A 22,699-nucleotide genomic window follows, 5' to 3' on the forward strand; every position below is an offset into this window, starting at 1 on the left:
AAACGAGTAGATTAAATTTTCAAAAATAGGTTTTTAATTTTTCTTTTTTATTCAATTTAGCGTTAGCGCATACTAATTAAGACAACCCTTTAGCAATATAACATACCTTGGGAAGTAACGTTGAAACTTTCCTGGCGCCCACAATATTTTTTTAGTATGTTCCTTATGTCAGTATTCTTTCCTCGTTCGTTATCCTTGATTCTATCAGTTTGTCTTATCCATTTCTAACTGTCTTTTACGGGCATGCAAATTGGCCGAATCCTGCTCGAGTTTCAATTGGTCATTCTCCGGCATAGTCTACTCGCTAATCTACATTAAGTCTCACACATTTTGTGTTGTGAGCACATTTCTTCCATTTTTTGTTACCTTGGTCACTACATCAGCTAATTCCATATTTTTGTTACATGTTTACTTACCACAAAAGCCCACTTCTACAATTTTTGTTACAACATGATGAAATGTTGGTCCGACGCCACTATATGAGCAATTAATTTAGAACAAGATTGACTTTCTACAATTTTGCAGCACATTAAAGAATACCATACATTGTACAACTGTTGGTGAAACAGCCCAATTTAATCGAAGGTGTATATGACGTTTTATGCCACTTTTATCAATTCTTTAACTGTCTTATATTCCGTATCCCACGACTATTCCGTGCCTCGGAATAAAAATTACCAATTTAAAATAAATTTATAACAATTTATTAATTTGATGTTTAAGTAATTACAATTAGCAAAAAACACACATTTATAAACAAATTCTTAAGTAGTTAACACCTAGATTATTAGAACATCTTACAAAATTAAATACATAAATATATTATTATATTAATTTAAAAATCGTTAAAAAAATAAAAGCTATGTTACAATCCCTAATAAGGCAGTTTTAAAGGCACTTAAATATTTTTTTAATATGAATTACAGATCAATTTTACATCTATACATCGTTAAACGATTGTGCCTACGGTTATATCTTTTTAAATGGAACGATACGTTAATAACATAAATACACCGAACATTGTCACGTATTAATAATTCGTACGACTCCTAAGATTGAAAAAACTAATCTTGCCAACAAAAAAAAAACGATCCATATAAAAATGTCGTATATTTTTTAGACTGCAATATGGCAGTAAGTATATTTATTATATAATTTAATCTGAAACTTGTTAGAAACATATAGAAATCGCCATTCATGAAGAATTGCAAACAACGTACATTCACCTCGAGTGACAGGACTCCTCCCACCTAAGAAACGATCGGAAACTCAACATTCATTCAGTGGCATATCTGAACTTGCAAGTATTAGTACTATCTGCTATTGTTTTATTGTCACGTTTTACTTGATTAATGCCATTAAAAAGGGTCCTCTTAAAACAAGCGCGATAAAACTTGACAATAATCAACGTTTACTGCGTGCCACATTATACAAATACAACGGCGGTCTGATAAGTGCTTAGTCGTAGATAAATGTGGGTTATATCCTGCATGCAATTTTGGTCATGAGAAAGTTGCGCAACAAGCGTAACACCGTGGGCCAATTCACAGCAGTATTTGACGTCGTTTAAGCCCAATCCGAAGGAACATCTGCGTCGTTTCATGACCATCAACGAAACATGGATCCACTGGTACACACTAGAGACTAAGGAACAATCGACAAAGTGGACTTGACTCGGCGAACGTGCTCTGAAAAAGACGAAGACTGTCTTATCGGCCGGAAAGGTAAAAGCCACCGTTTTCTGGGATTCACAAGGTGTGATCACCGACTACTTGGAGAAAAGCAAAACGGTCGCACTGCTCTACGATTCCAAATTATTGCACTTCCGAATGGCGAATCAGAACTTCCAACCATGACATCCTCCTGACAGTCTCACACCTCCGCTGTCGCCACGGCCAAATTTGACTACGAACTGCTACCCCATCCTGCATATTCTCCAGATTTGGCACCGTGCGACTTCTTTTTGTTTACAAACTTGAAAAATCACTCGATGGGTAAAAATATGTTTCAGACGGGTTAAAGAAGTTCAAGCTTCGCTGGGTCAAGTGTATCGAGCTAAAATGACACTTGACTTGAGAAATAAATCGCAGCTTTTACAAAATTTTCTTTGTAATAAAAAGTATCGAAAGGAAAACAAAAAAAACACATTAGTGAAACTATGCATCGATAATTATGGATTGGACTATTAAAAATAGAGGCTGGAACAAATTATTTGAACAGTTCCAAAATTGACACGAGTGCCTCAACGTTAACACGAAGTGCGATTAAAATAACATAGTACCTAATAATCCTCTTATCATCTTCTTAGTGTGAGCAACCACTCTACATATATCTGTTTTGTGTCTTATATATCATTAAGTGTACATAGATATACCGGAACCTACAGAACGTTGAATCGGAAGCGTAGAAGAGCTGTACTACACAGAGTAAGACGTCGTGTTTTGTGAGGGCCTTCAAAGCAGCGGCTTAACACATATTTTTTGAATTTTATAGTGGGGGAATCGGAGCTAGATCATTAGGCACCAAGAGTAAATACACTCACTCCTGAGCTACCTAGGTGCAGCTTCTTAGGAGTGACAAAGTTTCAGAAATAAATAAATAATACTTAAAAAAAATATCTATGGATCATTTTTTCCATCAGTATAAACTTGAAATCGAGTTAAGAAATTTAAAGCTAAATTTAAATGTCCTTTACATAAAGAGTTACAGAGCAATTTATATTAATTCATGTGAGTAACAATCCAGATGAGACGATAACCGTTTTTTTAAGAAGACATTAAACAAACTTCCTAATCGATAATGAAGTGGCATAATACCAATTATTAACGGACCATTCGGTCCAAAATTGGCAAAATCATATCGAAAGTGGGCCGTTTTCCTGGATCCTCGTTCATGCAAATATTAATTAATTTGGTCATATGAGATGAGATTCCTGGTTTGATACTAATTCTTAATCCTTCCAAAGCGATCCTCATGCCTACTTCCATCGGGCTTTGGTCGGCAAATGGCACTTCTCTCGTAGCTAGTTCCCAAAGTAAAATGGCATAACTCCACATGTCAGAAGCTTCCCAATTTCTGTCAGTAATTTTTTTCTGTAGAGCTTCTGGAGACATCCAAGCAGGGTAGTAAATTCTACCTTTTTCTTGGAAGCTGAACTTGGCATCTGCCATACTAAGTCTGGCAGTCAGATCATCGTCGATCATAACATGCCGGCTATTCAAGAAATATTCAGGCGTTGTTCGTTCCAAACTGTGTAAGAAAGCCATTCCTTTTGCAATGTCTATTGCAAAACGAAGAGCTTGTGCAGTATCTACAACAATACCCCCGCTTCCTTCATGCAATACATTATACAATGATCCCAAAGGTAAAAGCTGACTAATAATGATTAGATGAGGCGGGCTATTGCAACAACCAATAACAGGCAATATATTTGGATGAGAAAATATACGCAGTTTTGGAAACTCTTCATTGAAGTCTCTAGATATTCTGGAAGTCACATCTCTTACGTTAAGTATTTTAGCCACGATGTCATTATTTTGCCATCTTCCGATGTAAGTAATGCCGCTATGTGTGTCAGCTATTTTCTTTTTCATTTCTAATTCTTTGATGTTAATACCTTTATGACGAGATAGAGTCGCATCTCTAGATCTTGTTTTTAGACCTAGATAACTTTGATCCTTAAACTTAATTTTTTTCAGATCTTGTCCAGATTCGACAGCTATGTCATGCAAGGCTTTAGCTAAATTTCCTTTACTTTTGTCAAGTGCTGTCTGTCCATATTTGTTGGCTATAGCTACCTTTGCACCATGATGAACTAAATCTTCTGCTATTTCAATATAATTCCAGAAACATGCATAATGCAATGGCGAATTTCCATGTTCATTTGTAAAATTTACATCTGCCCTTTGACGGAGAAGCTGTAACAAATATATGTGTATTAAATTTATGTAGAAATAAATAATTACAGTAAGTTTGTCTGTTTACCATTGCACTTTACAAAAAGATTTATCAAATACATCGTGAGTAATGTACCACAAATTATATACTTAAATAATTCTATTAATGTGATAAACTAAACGATTTCAAGATGTATAGTAGCTCTGCATAGACTCAGAAAGAAAACGATTGTTGTTAAATAAAGCATATGTGTATAGAACACTGACTGAATTTGATGTTCCACTTGATGTTACAGCAAACAATCGGTTTAATGAAATGAGATGTACTATTCACAACTTGGCTCTTGAAGGAATTATATGAAGGTTAACAGGTAATCCAGTTTAACAGAATGTCTTTGAAGAGTCCTATACAGCTCTGGAACGCCATACTAGGGAGGAAGGACTGAGAGTTTCCAGAGAAAAAACTTAAGTGCATGCCCACGTCATAGAACTAGGGGGAAATACAAGATCAAAAAGTCACTACAAATGGACACTACCAATGGAGAAAGGCAAGTTTTACGTACAGTAGTGACCGAAAACAATTCTGTGAAGGAGGAGATTAAAGCCAGGATGACAGCGGCTAACAGAAGCTATTTTACTCTACTGCAGTTAGTTCTTTAATTCCAGAGTTGTCAGAAGGAACACAAAGAAGATCTTATACCTACGAGTGATCCGTCCAGTAGTAATGTATTGAAGTAGGACTTTGTCCAGCAAGAATGAAGAAACGCTCAGAAAGTGGAAGAGAAAAATCCTCAGAAAAATTTATGGACCAGATAGAGATGGTGAACTCTGGAGGTAAAGGAGAAACCAAAAGCTGGCGCTACTTTTTGGAAAACTAGATTGAGATTGGGAATCAGACCGCAAGACAACAACACAGAAGAATGGGGAGATGTCGTGAAGAAAACTGTTTACTTAAAGGACTGTAGAGCATCAAAGTACGACAAGGTAAACGATTTCAAGATTTGTCGTTCAGATAGAAGGAATTTTCAAAATACAATGTTTTTAGAAACATTGAAAAGAAACAAGAAACATTGGAAATAAAAAGAAGGTTTACCCTGTAAATGAAGTAAACACTGAACAATATCATGTTTCTACGCCTTATATTTAAAGTTACTTATATTACACAGAGTTGTTGCACTTAAAACGACCATTTATAATTAGAGTGAAAAAAAAATAAAAAAAGGTTAAAAAAGTGCCATAAAGTTAACTTTATTTCACGCTTTCCATAAGGTAATACAGTTGATTATAATTAGTCCCCACATTTACCGAAAATAAACTATTAAGTCACCTTTTAGTCCAGTCGTCGGAGATTTGACCTCTAAAAATTCTACGAACAAGCTGATTTTTGGTGAAAATGTGAATTTTGGTACCCCAAAAAGATACAAAAAAGTTTATTACCACTCCTACTTCCGGCTTCCCTCTAAAACGTTCCCTTGTAGGGGCGGAAACGGAAAAAATCGATTTACGAAGAATATGTACGCCGTAGAAAAAAATATTTTAAATAAAAAATGTAGCTAAGATAATTCTGAACAAAAATATTTATTACTCGGAAACAACGCTTGAAGCGACCGGTGATTTTGAATGCCAGTTAAGCGCGCGAAATCAATTTTAAATAAAATTTGTATCGACTCGACGGTAAAAATTCGATACCTTTTTGATCAGAGTGTCCTATCGACAAAGATCAAAATGCGTTTTAAAGTAAAAAGAGTGCAGCTTTCGTATGCACTTTTTGGATTTTGTCGCAAATGAAGTCAGTTTTTATAAACGTGTCAAATATATAAAGGTTGTGCGATTTTTGCCATTTTTTACGATTCACGTGAGATCAATAAAATTGATCACACTCATTGACCGGTCATAGTGGAATTTCCATTGTAAGAGTCTAAGCTTTAAAACCCATAACAGGAGATTTCGATTTTGAGTTTTGGCAACAAATATGAGGCATTTGAAATATGCCGAAAAAACGCAGAATTTAAACTTTTATATTACAAACGATCGCACGTCAGGAGAATGCTTCCACGAAGACGGTATTGGGTGGAGTTTGTAGCTGAAGTTGTGTAGTTTTGAAAAAGGTACTTATGTTATTGAAAAGAAGCAGTTTTAAATGTTTTAGATCGTTTGTAATGTGAAAGTTTAAATTCAGCGTTTTTTAGGCTTATTTCAAATGACTCACATTAATTTGTTGCCAATACTCAAAACCGAAATTTCATGCTATAGGTTTTAAAGATTAGGCTCTAACAATGGAAATCTCATAGTGATTAGTCCAAATAGAGTAGTAAAGACGGCAAGAGACGGTTTCCCAATAGGAAAACGATCAGTAGGAAGACCACGAAAACGATGGAACGACACCTTACTGGAGGCACATTGAAAAACAGACAAAGTCATGTCTACATAAAAAAAGAAGAAGAAGAAGAAGAAGAAGAAGAATGATCAAATTTTATTGCCCTTTACTGAGGGTGTTTTTATCATTAATGAGTACTAGGAAATTCCGATGATGGGTGCCAGCGAACATTTAAGAGAATGGATCGGTATAAAGAGGTATAAAAGAACGGGGATTTTTCAATTCGGGAAATTGAGAATAGGTCTTTATTCGCAGGTGTTCACTTTATAGTAGTCGTTTACAGTGGTTTAACTGTATCGAGTGGAGATTTCGAGATTGAATTATGTACTCTGGAAGAAATCATAAAAGAGGCAAATGTGGTGAAATTTTAAATGATTTTAAATCTCCAACAATTGAGTAACACAAACCCTTAGATACATCAAATGTATCACTGTAATGAGCGTACTTCCTAATAGTTAAGTTCGATATGTGTTACATGGTTTAATGGTTTAACAAATTTCCACAAAAAATATTTGATTACAAGACCTCAAAGAACGTAATATTAGAAGGAATACTAAAGTTAATATAGAAATCAGAATTTTATAAAGCCGCTTCAACAATAATAAAAAACAATAAAGTACAAAATATTTAGGTAATCAAGGAACAGAAGAACCGTGGCAAAATCTTAATGTATACAGTTGAAGCACAAAACTTACCATATTAACAATCTCCCTGTGACCATGAGCAGCTGCCATATGCAAAGGGGTATCATCGCCTCTATTAGTGGCATTTACTCTAGCTCCTCTAAGCAGTAACATTTCCACAATTTTGTTGTATCCTTTCATCGCAGCCCAATGAAGAGGGCTGAACCCATGATCATCACTAAAATAATATCAACAATAAAGCATACTAGGTGACAAAATGTATATTTGCAAAAACTTAAATTAATCATAGATTAACCGTCAGTTTCTGTTAACCATCAGTGCTAAAGAAACAAAATACACATTTATAGAGGATCCGATAAAGGTAATGCTTTGCGCAAATGCTACCATAGATTACACCTCAGAGTGATGGCAAAATTAAAAAAAAACAAAGCAAAAAGTAAAAATCCGAAGATTTCTACTTGTTCGAAACCAAAATTCAAAGTCTTACTTAAATCCGTAAAATAGTTTCGAAACACAATTCAGATAACTGCCTTAATCTGAACCTTCTATAAATGCAAGGTATAACAGACGCTGATAAAGATGTTAATAGAGACATGGGGAATCTAAAATTTGCATTCCACGACATGTCTCCTCAGCTAAGCAGAAATCGTTAGCGAATTGGTTTCTTGTACTCATACAGAGTAGATCCGAATAAAAATAAAATTAAAGACAGTCAAGATTTCCTTTCACGCAAAAATAGTCTATGTATCTGTTGATACGTATTTCGCTTTAATAAAGCTCATCAGAACAGTTATTCATAGGCTTTCTTATGAATAACTGTTCTGATGAGCTTTATTAAAGCGAAATACGTATCAACAGATACATAGACTATTTTTGCGTGAAAGGAAATCTTGACTGTCTTTAATTTTATTCTTACTTAAATCTGTGCCTTCTACGGTTTACAAAGCAAGCAGACAATGAATGGACCGATATGGAGAATCTAAAATTGCATTACATTTCATATCGATTCATCTAAGTAAGAACCTTTCATGAACTGGCTTCTAATACTCAAAATACGAGTAAATAAAGATATAGAAAAGACAGTTAAGGTTTGATTTAAGGTATAGTGTCTCTACAGGGACCCCCCTGTAAGGGCTTCTTACTGAGTCGCTCTGATGAGTCCTAAAAGGACGGAATATGTATAAGCGAATTGTAGAGGTACTATCCGTGAAATCAAACCTTAACTGTCCTTTCTATAAAAAAACGTTTATTTAAAAATTTGAATGTCAATGCTGTACCGACCAAATAATTTGTGCCTCAAATTGGAATACGCGCAACTCATTAATGAACTTGGAATAAGCTAGACCAAGTGCATCTACTAACAATACAAAAATGATTTCCTAAAATTTTAATTTGCCCATAAATGTTCAAATTGGTACCCTTTCGATTTAAAAGAGAGTGACTTTGATGGGCTGGACACATAATATGAATGCAGACAACACGGTTGCTAAAATGCTAACTACAGGAACACCAGTAGGAAGAAGAAGCAGAGGCCGGCTGCGAATTATGTGGTTAGATGGAGTTAAGACGGAACAGAATTGCGACGAATCTTGGAGCACGCCAAGATCCACGAAGGATTGTCGAGTCAAAGATGACGATGATGAAAGCATTGCTGGTAATGGATAATGCACCAATTCACACCAATTGTAAGATGAAAACGGACGATCAAAATAAGATACTTCTTTCTTCCAGCGAAAACAACTTCACTTCTACAGCTTATGCATCATTGAAAATATGAAACGGCGTTGTAGGAAATCTCTTATTTAATATATGAAAGTTTATTTTCATCTGATGGTGAAAAATATGTGAATGAATTCTATCACGCACTATTAAGGATACTTAATCTCGCCAATGTATGGATTGATCTTACAGCGGCACTCCTAAATATGTAAATTCTTTGACACTTTTGAAACTATATCTTTTTTCCTCCATTCATATTATTAGGTATTGTTCATTATCTTATTCTATGTGTCATATTATCATGTACTTCATCTTTTCTTGATATCTTCTTAATCCGTATCTATTTGCTTCTTTTGCTATTCATATAAATTATTTTCAATTCGTTTTTGCTAATATTGTTACGTCATCTGCAAATTCTATACATTGGTATTCATAAATATTGTTTTCTCTGTTTTGGTTCACATCGGGCACATTATCTGGTCTTTTGTCTTTTACTTCAAATTCATTTGTATGTAGTGTTATCTAAGGTATCTTTAATCAGGCAAATCAACTTGTTAGGTATTCCTAGTTCGTTCATCGCCTGATACATTTGTTTTCTATATTTGTTTTTTATAGTTTCAGTCGTAAACCTGCTTGAAATCGACAAAAAGAACGTACATAATACTCTTATACTCGTAATCATTTGCTTATAGTTCTGTCAGCACAAAGATCTAGTTTGTTACTAATCGATTACGTCTAAAACCTGCTGCTGTTCCTCCAATATGTTTTCCATATATTCATTTATTCTCCCCCTTAAGCATTGAGCCAGTCTCTTATGTTTCTAGTAGTGTAATACCTATATAATTTACACACAGTGCTTTATCGCCTTTTTTATGTATAGGTATTCTTGCTATCAACCAGCCCCCCAGTATTTTTTCATCTTTCCAGGTCTTCTTAATAAACAAATGTATTAGTTCACATAGCAGCTCTCCTTCTTGTTTAGTATTTTAGATGTTATTGATGTCGATCCAGGACATTATTATTTTTAATTATCTCTATTAGTGCCTCTATTTCCAGTTAATTTCCTTCTATCTTCTGTGCCCTATCGTGTATCATGTTCTGTTCTTCTCCATTGCTATTTATTAAACTTTGCAAGTAGCTTTTCCACCATTCCAGTACCTCTGATGTCTTAGTTATTAGTATACCTTAGCTACGTTTGATATATATACTCTGATTCTGGTATCCTTTTAATTTCCTGGTAAAATGACCTTATTTATTGATGAAACTTCCTCAATTCAAATGATGAATAAATTCCTGAATTTATTTCAGCTTATTCTTCTGATATATTATTTTCTTTTTTCTACATAGTTTTTTAATTTCTCTTCTTGCATCTTTATAAGCTATTTTGTTACTTTCATTGTCATTGTCAATGTTCATTTTGTTACTGTTTGGCTCTTCTTATTAACTCTGTTTCTTTTTCACATTCTCCATCATACCAAATCCTGAATTTTTTCTCTTCTGTGTATTGCTAATAACTTCTTCGCTTAAAGTTATATAGATTACCCTAGCAAGCAGAGGTGGTGCCACGAAGATTAAAGATTGGGATGTACTAGATGAGAATATTTTCACCTTTCACCGGTATATCATGTATGAAGTTGGCACAAGGTCACAAAATACGACAGGAAGAGGATAGTATTCGATAAAGAAAAATTTAAAAGAGAAATAAATAACTTATCAGAAGAAACTATCAACTTCAATAAGTTCCTAGAAAATATCACAAATGCACACAAAAAGAAGTATTACAAATAGGCACACCACAAACACAGTACCTTACTGGTGGAATAATCAATTCCAAAATAAATGAGAGGAATGCCTAAGATGCAGGTGAATAGCACAAAGGCGCAGAAACCAAGAAGAACATAAGGAGGCATATAAAAGCGCAAAAAAAGAGATCAGTAGAGAAATTAAAAGAGCTAAACGTACATGTTAGCAGAACTTGTGCGCCGCGCTGGAAGAAGATATGTGGGGCGAGGCATACAGGATTGCCATAAAAAGTCTAAGATTTAAGACTCCATATAACCTTAGTGCAAAAAAAAAGATGGAAATAGATAGCGAACCCCCTATTTCCAAGGAAGCCCGATAACACATTTCTATGGATAGACAAAAATATTCTACCTGCAGAGTTTACTACTTACTGAAGTGATCATCCAAGCAGCAGCAAATATAAAGACAGGTAAAAACCCAGGTCCAGATAAAGTAACGCCAGATGCAATAAAACTTGTAGTTAAAAAAACCCGAATTGATACAGAGAACAGACTTTTGAATATGCAATAATTCGCAGATCGCAAACTGAAGTTGGCGAAACTCTTTCAGAGGTAGGAAAAGCACAATGGACAAAGTCACTAATTCCAGATGTGAACGAGTTATATAAATGGAGGTTTAAACCAACAAATTACTTTTTTACACAATTCCTGACGGGACACGGCTCAGTTAGGTCTTATACATATCGCATAAGGAAAACTGAAAACGATTTATGTATAGAATGTGGAGTGCGCGAGCAGTGCATATTCCATTGCAACGTTTTTCACGATAAACAACAAGATATGAGAACAAGGCTAGGAGAGACAACAGCAGAGAATATAATGACAGTCATACAAAAGGCAGAGAACTTTAACGTAATAGTAGACATAACAACACAAATATTAAAAAACAAGTGAATCAAATAGATCAAATCAAATAAAATAAGTCAAAAGATGAACTACTACTTACTCCCAAAATAGTGTAAGTAAATTGAACCATGAGTCTAATTTCTCGTTACAATATTCTTTAGTTCTTTAATACCAATAGCTATTATATTGAGGTAAGTTCTTATACAAATTGAGGTAGTTAAAAATCTATTGGAAGCACCTGATTCCGTTGTTATGGTTCCAAACTTAAATGGTAAGAATCAATATGTTTAAGCATAAAGTAGTGTACTTAGATTGCGTTTAATCAAATGTTATATTTGATCTCACTTGCTGTGTCACATAAGCACACATAACAAATTAATAAGCAATGTATAAACTTTGGATCTATATATAGTATGTGCCTGCATAAGTACAAACAAAAAAATTTACAAATTAGATTACGCAAAAGTGAATGTATGTGTACATTTCTAAAAGGATTGTACATTAATTTAAAAAAAAATTGTAATTAATTGGTAACCGAGAAGAGTCAAGAAAATTATTAAAAATCTGACCTTTTCACCTAGGTCACCTTGCATCTAGGCCAATTAAAGGAATTATTTTTAAAAGTTTGAAAAATTTTGATTGGGAAATCGATTTTAACTAAAACTAAGTTATTTCTTAAAACAAATTTAAGTAATTACGTAAAATTTTAACTATTTCGAAAAAAAGTTTTATTTCCTAATATCAAACTAATTAATGAAGGAACATTAAAAAATTTAAATTGAAATATTTTCAAAAATAATAAGTAATTGCTTCACCATCTGTTGTTAAATAGTCCTTCATATTTCCTGTGGGTCAGATTTGAGTAATATCAAGAATGAGATAAGGTAAATGCACCAATGGTCAACACTTTAAGAAATAAATTTTAAGAATATATATTTTTTTTAAATCAAATTTGAAGGTATATTTATACTATTATAGTATTTTACTCCTTATAGGTTGCTATTAAAATATATTTATTAACTAATTTTATAAAAGAAAATAATAAACTTTTTTCTTAGAGAATGTAATTGCACTTGACAAAGAATTAAAATGTGTTTTAAAAATGTCAAAAAATGTCTATAATCTGTATTTTAATAATTACATTAATAGTAAGGTAGCTAGGTAGTACCTCAGCCGTGTACTGTTTTGCTTCCCTTTTCTGCCAAAACTTTTCCTGGTTTTAGACTTCAGAAAAAAAGCTGTTTCATCTGACTTGAATACATGTTGTTCATCTTTTAAGATGTCCACAAAAATATTATCGATAAGATAACTCTTAACATCAACGAACCAGCTATTAATATTTTCCTGGTTAATATTTCTTCTCATAGCTGTCAAATTTTGGCTTACGCATGGAGTTATTTCATGATTACTTTCTAGAAAAAGTGATAACCATTTTCGTCCTGGTGTTTAATCACTTCCAAATTTCAGATTTAATTCCTTTGCTAATTTGCCAACACTATTCAAAAATGTTTCTTTACTAACTGGAAAGCTAGCTTTGGCCATACATCTCACCCATTCAATAAGTAGATTTTCTTTTTCTGGACAAAAAATACTTGTGGCTCCCATTTTTACTTTAATTGGCACCTTTATGTATGCCCATTAGTGTAACTCTAGGAACACTATATTTCTTAGCCTCAGCTTTATATGGCACATCTACTTACATCTACAATTTCTACCAACATAGAAGCATCAGAATAATTGCGAAGTCTTCTTTGTGACATCTGAAAACAAAATATATAATATGCTTAGTTATTGACAACTAAATGTTCCAATTGTCGACATCCCTGTCAAATACTGGAACCGAACAAAATAATGTTTTCTTGCAATAAATTGGTCACCATAAATCTATTATATTATAGTAGAAAGCCTAAATAATTATGTCTAAAAAGAACAATGTAATTTTGAAATACGTATTTATTCTTGCTTGATGCATAAAAATAAAACATAATATTTTATAAGTACAATTTACTAATACTTACGTCTTATTTGTTTTCATAAGAATCACTAAGTAGATACCTGTTTACATCAAATCCAAACAATATAACCACATTAACTTAGTTCGCACGTTTCTTCAGGCGATAGGAAATACATAGAACGATTACTCCCGACGTTCATTCCGCTGCGGGAATGTTTGAATGGTTTCACTTCCCTTATTTGTTGAATTTGAATGTTGGTGTGTCGACTAATGTAGCAGTGTCGACTATTAGTGCATTTATCTTACCATAATATTAATCATATATTAACCAAGTCACAGCGAAGCGTGGCCAGATCAGATAGTTTTTATATATAAAAATCGCATGTCATAATGTTTGTTTAAGCTAACCTCTGAAACCACTGCACCAATTCCAATTGCTTATATCTTTATTCTACCAGCACATGGTCTCTCGGATTTGTGTATTTACCATTGGTATCTATCAATGTACTTTTATAAGATTCTTTTAATTGGTATCTTAGTGTTCAGTACTAATAGATTTTGTTCTGTTATGAAATTAATTGTCTTTCCTCATTATTATTAGTAACATCATCTTAACTATGAATTATTTTATAAAGGTAAATCCTTCTCCTTCCAGTTTTACTTTCAATAGACTGTTCTGCTACCTGGTAATAGGTCTCTGGTATAGTGGTCCATTCTTTCGCCTTCTTCCCTACCTCATCAAATAGAAAGAGCCCAGAACAAGTTCTTTAGAATCTTAAGCCAAAAAACATGGAGCATACAACTTTAATACATTGTGTCTGAAAAAGGTTTGAAACAGTCGACCAATAAAAAAAGTTACACATTAACACCATATATTAAAACGAAATTTAGTTCAACATGCAGAAAATAATCGCCCCAACTCCTCACTGCCTCACTCCTTTTGCGAGGGCAGCCGAAAATAACCGAAATTTTCATTTATCAAGCTGAGCATGGTTGTTTAACTTTGAACATCTCGTCAATGATGCCAAATGTACTATAATTATAGTATTTGTACGAAAATTACAACTTTGTTTTATTAACATATACCTACTGAGGTATAACAGCAAGCATTTTTTTACTTGGAGAATTCAAGTAACTAATAATGATGAAAGAGATTCTGAACAGGGCACTGGTTCATCAACCCCTCCAAAAAAGAAAATTTGAGAAAAAAAAGAGGATCTAAAAATATCGCAAAGAATGGGAATCAACTTTTAAATGGGTTTGTAGTGATAAAGATTTCAAAACAAAGGCAAAGGTAAAGTTGGTTCTAGTTCACTAAAATCAGAGATTCAGGCATTGAAACTTCATGAAAATAGTGCAACACATAAACAAATGATAAGATCTCACACTCACGGTTCTTAAGCATCATTAGTAAAGTTAACTTCATTAAAACAAAACAAAGAAATAGATTAATTACCAATACTGTTAACAGTAGCTTATCAATACTTTCATCTCAATCTCAAAGTATAATAGAATAGAATAGTACATGCGTAATATTTGTGCCATCAAAGCAAATGTATCTGGGATGTACAACTGAAACAAAAGCCATTCATATACATTTCAGGTTAGTAGTGTGGAAGTTGTTAGTTCTGAACATGTTGTACTGCAGCCACTTGGCTTATTGTACATAGTCCATTAACTATTATACAAGTTCTCTGGACTTGGGCAGAACTGCTATACATAAGCTCTCGTCCAGCATCTCATGGATCTTTTATTTGGCTATGTTATACTTAAGGTACATAAATTGAATTATTATCTGAAGGTTCCCTCTACCCACTCTGCATGTTTCCTCTACCCACCTGGTGAAGAATTACTTAGTTCCCACCTGGTGTAGAACTACAACCAATGCAGGCAGAGCTAAGCTAACAACACAGGTAGACAGAAATAGATTATGGATCACTATTAGCAAGGGAAGACTAACCACAGAGGAATTAATGAAACCAAAACCTATATATAAGAAAACGCTACTACTCTGAAGAAAGATATAGAAGGTATCAACATTTATGATATGGCAGAAGCTAACAAGTATAACAGAAATTCATTTAAGTCAAAATTTATCGTAACATCAATTTCAACCAAATATTTATAATTTATCTAAATCTTCAGATACAGATCTTCAAGATTCAAGAGTAAAGGCACAAGAAATCTAAAAAGAAATAAATAAAAAACTATAAGAGGGAAAACTGAGTAATACCAAGAGATAAAATAAATAAAACAATCAAACACTGAGAATGAAGTACCAAAGTGTACACTCAAAAACTGTGAAAAGAAAAACAACTACTTCCAAGATTTTCTTTGAAGAATGTGAAAAATACTAAAGGAGTAACAATCAAACTTTAAAATTAAACTTACTTTTGATTGCCAAATAATTTTTTGAGCGTTTTGACCCCCTTGAGAAAGACTCACTATTGCTTTTTATCCATGTGTTGCTGTTTCGAGAGGTGTATTACCATTTATCTCTTTAAATTCTCTCTTCACACTGTCACTCAAACTCTGTCAGGAACCACCTGGGGGGCGCCTTAGTATAGGTTGTGTGGTAAAGATGTTTACATCAAACAACAGCCAACCTTAAAGCCTAGGGCTAAAACTAGTTAACAGGTGTACCTTAGTAGCAGCCCAATCAGTTCAAATCCAAAATCTGAGGGACAATCCAGGAATTCTCCCTAGTAAACTTAGAGAAGCAAGAATATAAACCAGCACTAACAACTTACTTACTTACTTACTAGATGGAGTAGGATGTGTAATAAAATCAGTTCAGAAAAGTCATTCAGTTTTGAATCCTCTTCTGGGTGATCTCTTTTTGTCTCATATCCATTAAATCCCTTAGTTGTGACTAAATGTTATCAGGCACAACAGCCCTATATCATGCCAAGGCCAGATCTCCCAGGTCCCTTAGGCATAGCTTAGGCAATATTTTCCCCATGTGCCATACATCTCCTGGACACTATGATGTTACATCTTGTGAGTGGTGCTCTATACTGGCATAAATTGCACCATACATTTCAGTTGTGTTGCAGCTGTCTGGTGATTTTCTGATTAAGTATGATGTAGATAAAATATGCATGTTTGAGTGTATGTGTGTTTTTGTACATAATATATGAGTGTCGTGTTTAATCAGAAATAAAAGTATAAAATACAATAGGTAAATGAAACTGTGCAAAAAAAAACAGTATTGTGTGTATAGCGTTTTCTTATTCCTTCATGGTTAAAGGTATTATGTTTCTTAACTCTACTTTTCAGATTTTGAGTTGATTCACTGTCATAAACTATTAATTGATAGCCTTGATAAAATTAGAGTAATAATATAAACATTTCTAAAAATTAGCATAAAGGACAATTAAATAATATATGGTTTTAAAACCCATGCAGAGTCCCCACTCCACTATTATTTACAAATATTTATTGAACAGTTGCCAAATATGGAGCTTAACACATGTAGTCAAAACTAATAAAAACCTACTTACCCTTGATTCATATCATGTTCTGGTTCATCCAGCCAAACCCTAACTTGCAGGGCATTCCCTTCTTTGCACCATTGAAATATATCTTCCATTTTATTTACTTTTTTTTCTTAAAATAAATACTTGGGCGTTCACTTCAAACAAAATTCTTTCAGTACCTTGACAATGCAGTAATATTCAAGTAGGTACTTTTACAAACACTAATTCTAAAGGAAGCACTTTTAACCACAAACACTGATAAGTTAGAATTACCAATTTTCTCCTTAATTTATTTTAAAAATTATGTCACTTCCATTTCAGGTGACATTTAGCTGCCATAATAAATATGTAAAAAATTTTATAAATTGGAACAAACAGTGTTGCCAATTAAATAAATGGTATAAGTCATTGAGCGAACTTTGTTTATTCTCTCAAAGATGGAGATATCTATATTTATCGAAATTATAAGGTATTAATTTATTCAAAATTAAATAAATAATTTCTACTATGCATAATTATAGGGTTTATTTTAGATATTTTACTCTCAAAGACACTTATGCTTACAAATCAGTAATAATTTTATCCTAACTTCAATATAGTTTATGTACTCACAAGAAAATTCAGATTCTATTTTAATATCAATACCTATATCAATATAAAAGTTCTAAATTTAAATATAATAGAGGTACCTATTAACAATAAATTTAAACCAAATAAAAAAATACATTAACAAATTGAATGTGTCAGTGCAGTCAGGATAACTATGGAAATGCTATGGATATGGAGATTAAAAATATAGGGGAAGTGGGGTAAAGTGGAATAGCTCTACTTTGAAATTAAATAAATTTTACAATTTTCGATATATAATTTTGTAAAAATCATAGCTTATAACAATAAGTTTAAGATCATTATATAGAAATATGTCAGTAAATTTTTTGTTATGTGTGGGTTTGTGAGGCATTTTTTTTCCACTTTGCCCCGCGTGTTTGGATAAAGTGGAATAGTCTGTTGGGTGAGATGTCTAGCATATAAAAAAGTTTTTATAATGAAAATGTAATTAAGAAAAATAGCACAATTTTAATATTGGTTACAAATGATAATTTAAAAATAATACAATTATGAAAATTTAATTATTTCATGGAGAAGTGAAGATAAATTGATGAGAACCACTACAATTTCACTTTTTAAAATAACACTGTTATCAGGTATATCAGGAAACACGAATGAGTCCTGGTGGTCTCTGTAGTTTCTCAGGTAAAGTATATCATATGCTTCTTGCTCATAAATGTTCTCTAAATACTGCCCTTTAATTTTTCCAAATTTCATTACTATTCCCTTTCTGATCTGTGTTAAATTTACCACAACATAATCATTTTTTTTTTAATTGTTCTACCTATATTAAAGCAAATTCCTTTTATTTTCGAAGGCGCAACTCTGTTGTTTCGATTGAAATAAGTTCTTCTGAATTAGAATCCTGGCATATATTCGTGGACTCTTTCTAAGAGCTTTAGATTCCGTCGATCTTTTTCGAGACTTGCTTTTTTTTTTTTTGCTTTACTTTTAATATTTTCTTGGCTTAAATTTCGTTTAACATTTTTTACGGCCTTTGGATTTATTTTTTCGAAACTCTGCTTTAGGTCTAACAAATACGGGGATGATGTTATAATAGCACCTTTTTGTCCGTTTTGCTATTTTTTTTTTATTTTTACACAGCACAGCTAGACAGCTAAAGAAGACAGAGATATTGGATGGTATTGGGTTGTGTAACCAATAATAAAATGTCCTCCACACTTCTTTACCTTGGAATATAAAAACGGTTTTACTAAATTAATACTGAATAATTATTATCCGTCCAGTATTTAATTTTTGCCATGAAATGTGTAATAAATCAGAATATATTATGTGAGTTTTAATACTTCCTACAAACGAAATCTATATTGTTTAGTGGCGCCATCGGTCAAAAAATTTGAAAACCTATCTAGTAGAGAACTGCTGAGTATTTAGTAAATAACACCAGAGACTGCCTTATAAATATAATAAAACCTGTGATAAAACTAACCACAAAACACAAAAAGCTTTTATGTTATTAAATATCCGTTTTAAAACTTTACTCAAATGGATTCAACTTCTGTACATTTATTTAACTTATTAAACTATAGAAAACTATATTTCTCCATTACACACCGTTCATTAATAATTTACTTATTTTTCCGTTAGATGGCGGTAGTTTTTAAATGTATATGGTATTGTAAGAATCGCCCAGTAGGTCTTTTCCGACTTAATGATCGTTACTCTGGTTTCCCTTCAGAGCGAATAAATCTTTCGCCTTTTACTAAAGATTTCCGTGGAGGGGAACAACTCAAATGAGTCTATAACCAATTTTTTGTTCCCAACGAAAGTTGGGATTTTAAAATAATCTAAACAAAAATATTCTGAGTTCTTTAATATATACTAATTTACTGTGGTAGGTGGTAGTTGGTAATATTTAGTAGAATGTAGAATTATTGATTATTTATTGTAGACATTGTAGATCACTTACCACGTACCTGTGCCTGCTTATAATTTCAAATATTACGTCACCAATATATTGTTAATGACTGATACAGCTGTGATTAATTCGTCCCTTAGTACTACAACCAGAGAACTACAGTTCTCTGCTACAACTAAGTAACTAAAAATTTTGAGATTTTGAGTTATCTACAGACTCTACAGTCTACAGTTAGCTACCGATAAAATTTTTCATGCTCTTTTTAATATTACAACTATTTTAGGTAAGTTCTATGCCCATTCTATATGAGAATCCAATTACACAGTAATAGCTATGTCATAAGTATAAAAAAATTGGTGCTAAAGTGGTCATATTGAAATATCTAAAAGTGCAGCTGACAACGCCAAAAATTTCTGCTGCAGCAAGTGTTTAATTTGACATACCTAACTGTGCGCCCGGGTAAGTCGTGTTAGGCGTTGGCTCTTTCGGATATTCTTAAGATACCTATTTGTGCAGTTGGTCATATCATACGTTGTGAGTGTCATTGTTGCTTTATTTTTCCGACAACGAGAATGCTTTATCAGGCGAAGAAGGTTCGAGTAGGAACAAATAAAGCTAAAGAAATTTAAATATTCTCAGAAATATAAGAAAGATTGGATGATGCAAATTTCAAAGGCTGGCTAAGACCAAAAAAATCAAATTCCGATGCATACTGCACTGTTTGCAATAAAACAATTAGTATTGGTACCACAGGAAAGTCGATTTCATTGGGACACAAAGAGACGGCTCAACATTTAAAATTAACAAAATCGGCCAAAAACAACAGAGCTTGAACAAGTATGAGTAAGTTCAAAAACTTTAATTCTCTTGAGGAATCAGTGAAACAGCCAGATAAACATTTAGAAGCTTATGTGGCTGAACATAATAGTTCTTATAGTTCTGCCGAGCATTTACCAAAACTAATAATTGAAAAAATGTGTCCCGATTCAAATATTGCTAAGAAAATTAAATGTGGCCATACCAAGGTTTCATCACTGGTAAAAGATGTGATAGGAAAGCAGAACGAATTAAACATTCTAAATATATTAAGAACCAATAAATTGTCTTTAACAGTGTACGAATCAACTGATAGATCCTGTACAAAACATTTGGCATTAGTTTGCAGATACTTAAGATGCAGATGCAGAAGGCGAAAAGTAAGTTTGGTAATTAGTATTTTTTTATGATATTCTAAGTATATATTGAATTTCAGAATTTGCGACAATTTTCTCACATTGCTACCCATGAAAGAAGCTAGAGCAAAAGATATATTTGAAAAAATTACAACTTTCTTTGAAGGTAAAAAGAAAAATTAAAGGTTTTGCTTCAGATGGGGCAAATGTCATGCCTGGAAAATACAACCCAGTCATGAGTCGGCTGAAAGAAAAAGTTTCCAGTAGATCCATTGACAAAATGTTTTCTGCAATTCCTTGAATTTGTGTTACCTTTCTTTAATAACATGACCAAAGAAATGCAATCTTCTAACCCTAAAATTCATAAAATTCATGCTGATTTATTAGCTATTTATAAAAGATTACTAGAATGTTTCATAAAAAGAGAATTACTAATTAATGTCTCATGTCTTGAAACCATAAATTTTAATTATCCCAAAAATTACCTGCCACTAAATGACATATATTTGGGGGCCAAAGTTTCTCTGTCTGAAACTATTCTAACAGATGAATAAAAGCATATTTTGCATACACGATTTTCGGTTGACGCCGGTCTTATTTGATTACATCCTAGGATATATAAAAGACGATCTTTGTGCAATACCAACAAACCGTGTTCCTGAGCAGAAATTATGCGTGTTTTTAAAGTATGTATTTCCATTACTATAGACTTTACTTGATTACTATTGACATCAAACACAAAAGTAGCACATAGTCTCACATATACTTTTATTTGAAGAAATGTACATTTATTTGATAAATTTACATACAAGTATTTATAAAGTATTTTAGGCCAGGCTCCGCCACTACTGAAGTAGCGGATGGTCCCATTGCAGTTACATCATCGGTAGCAAATATAATATTTGATGTGGAGCTACCTGCTGATAATGGTCTATGCTCACAGTCAGAACTGTCAATGATAATTGTTCAATCTCTACATTTCCTACTAAATTTCCAATTTGCATTCGAAGCCTAGCCTGAACTACTTTTGGCAACTGTTTAGTTATTTTTGCCATTGATGCAAAGAATAAATCATTTTGATCTTGCTTTTCCATATTTTTTAGATCTTGTCTTTCGGCTATTTGTTATAATATTTTCAAACGTTCATTTGCAGATGTGGATGTAGTTTGCGGTGGATATTTGCGTTTATTAACTCTTGGAATTTTACAATTTCAGCTTCGGCTTCTTGGATATTTAAAATGTTGTTGCTAGTTTCATCTGCGGTAATAAGTACTTCAGACGGTTGTTGCTCCATGTAGTCGTCTTCATTTCTACAATGAGCTGTGCTATTTTCCACACTGTGTTGAGATTCAGACTGCTCTATATAGCTGAGAGTACTAAAAATAAAATAAAAATATTTCATTATCAGTAAAATAAGGAAATATAAATTTACCTTCTCTTCGCCGAAGAGATACTATCTAAGAATGATCTGGACCGATCTTTTCTTCGCTGCTTCCCCAGATGAACTTGTGCTAGGCTTGCCTCGTCTTTTTATGTAATAATCTCTTACCTATCCCCACCTCTTGCTGCAATCAGTGTCTATAAATATAAAAACAAAAACCATGAGTTAGGTGTCATGAATTACTAGATGTTATTTTTTAGGTAGGTTTTTGGCTACAGGAGAATCTTTTAGATCGTTCGCGTTTCAGTTTAGAATATGTCATTCATGGATTAGTATAATAATAAGGCAAGTTGCTAAATCCATTGTTACAAGAATGCTCACTTTGGTAATGCCACAACCAACAGAGGAAATGTTCAAAGCAATATCTAGGAAATATAAATCTCTTTGGGATTTTGCGAATTGTGTTGGAGCAAATGTTGGTAAACATATTCGAATAAAGGCTCCAAAAAATAGTGGTTCCAATTTTTTCAATTATAAGGAGTTTTATGTAGTGGTCAGAAAGTCAGGCCATGGAGTGGGGTGTCAACTTTGGAAAAATGGCATGCACCCTATTCTACATGCTATGGCATGCTGGACGAGCCATACAGTCTGTAGTCAACACCCCGAAGTATGAGCGGGAACACAAAGTGAATGCTCATGCGCTTATGAAACGCACCTGGCGGATCATAAGGGCCTTCACATTTGACTCTTTTTCAACTTGTCTTGAGTGAAATGTCTTTAATCTTTCCTATCAGCCTCTCTTGGTTAACTCTTGTTTCTTCCGACCCCGAATGGCGATTAGGTTTCCGAAGGCAGACGGGTCACTATATTTCCTTCTACTACAACTCTAAAACTCGCCAACACACTTGGCCAGCGCGGCGTTTCAAGGCCAAATTTCCCCC

General features: G+C 33.2%; 1 protein-coding gene and 1 non-coding gene across 2 annotated transcripts; one reads left to right on the forward strand and one right to left on the reverse strand.

Moving 5' to 3' along the window:
• Nucleotides 1-681: 681 nt before the first annotated feature.
• On the reverse strand, nt 682-17,079 carry Ilk (integrin linked kinase). Its single transcript, XM_072540399.1, has 3 exons — nt 16,742-17,079; nt 6,969-7,134; nt 682-3,917 (listed from the first exon to the last, which is right to left on the reverse strand). The coding sequence occupies exons 1-3, from the start codon at nt 16,828-16,830 to the stop codon at nt 2,823-2,825; spliced, it is 1,350 nt and encodes a 449-aa protein (XP_072396500.1). The 5' UTR covers nt 16,831-17,079; the 3' UTR covers nt 682-2,822.
• Nucleotides 17,080-19,005: 1,926 nt separating this feature from the next.
• On the forward strand, nt 19,006-19,122 carry LOC140449264 (U5 spliceosomal RNA). Its single transcript, XR_011951771.1, has one exon. It is a non-coding gene; the product is annotated as a U5 spliceosomal RNA (small nuclear RNA).
• Nucleotides 19,123-22,699: the final 3,577 nt, after the last annotated feature.

The sequence above is a fragment of the Diabrotica undecimpunctata genome, chromosome 8, assembly GCF_040954645.1.
Source record: "Diabrotica undecimpunctata isolate CICGRU chromosome 8, icDiaUnde3, whole genome shotgun sequence".
NCBI lineage: Eukaryota > Metazoa > Arthropoda > Insecta > Coleoptera > Chrysomelidae > Diabrotica > Diabrotica undecimpunctata.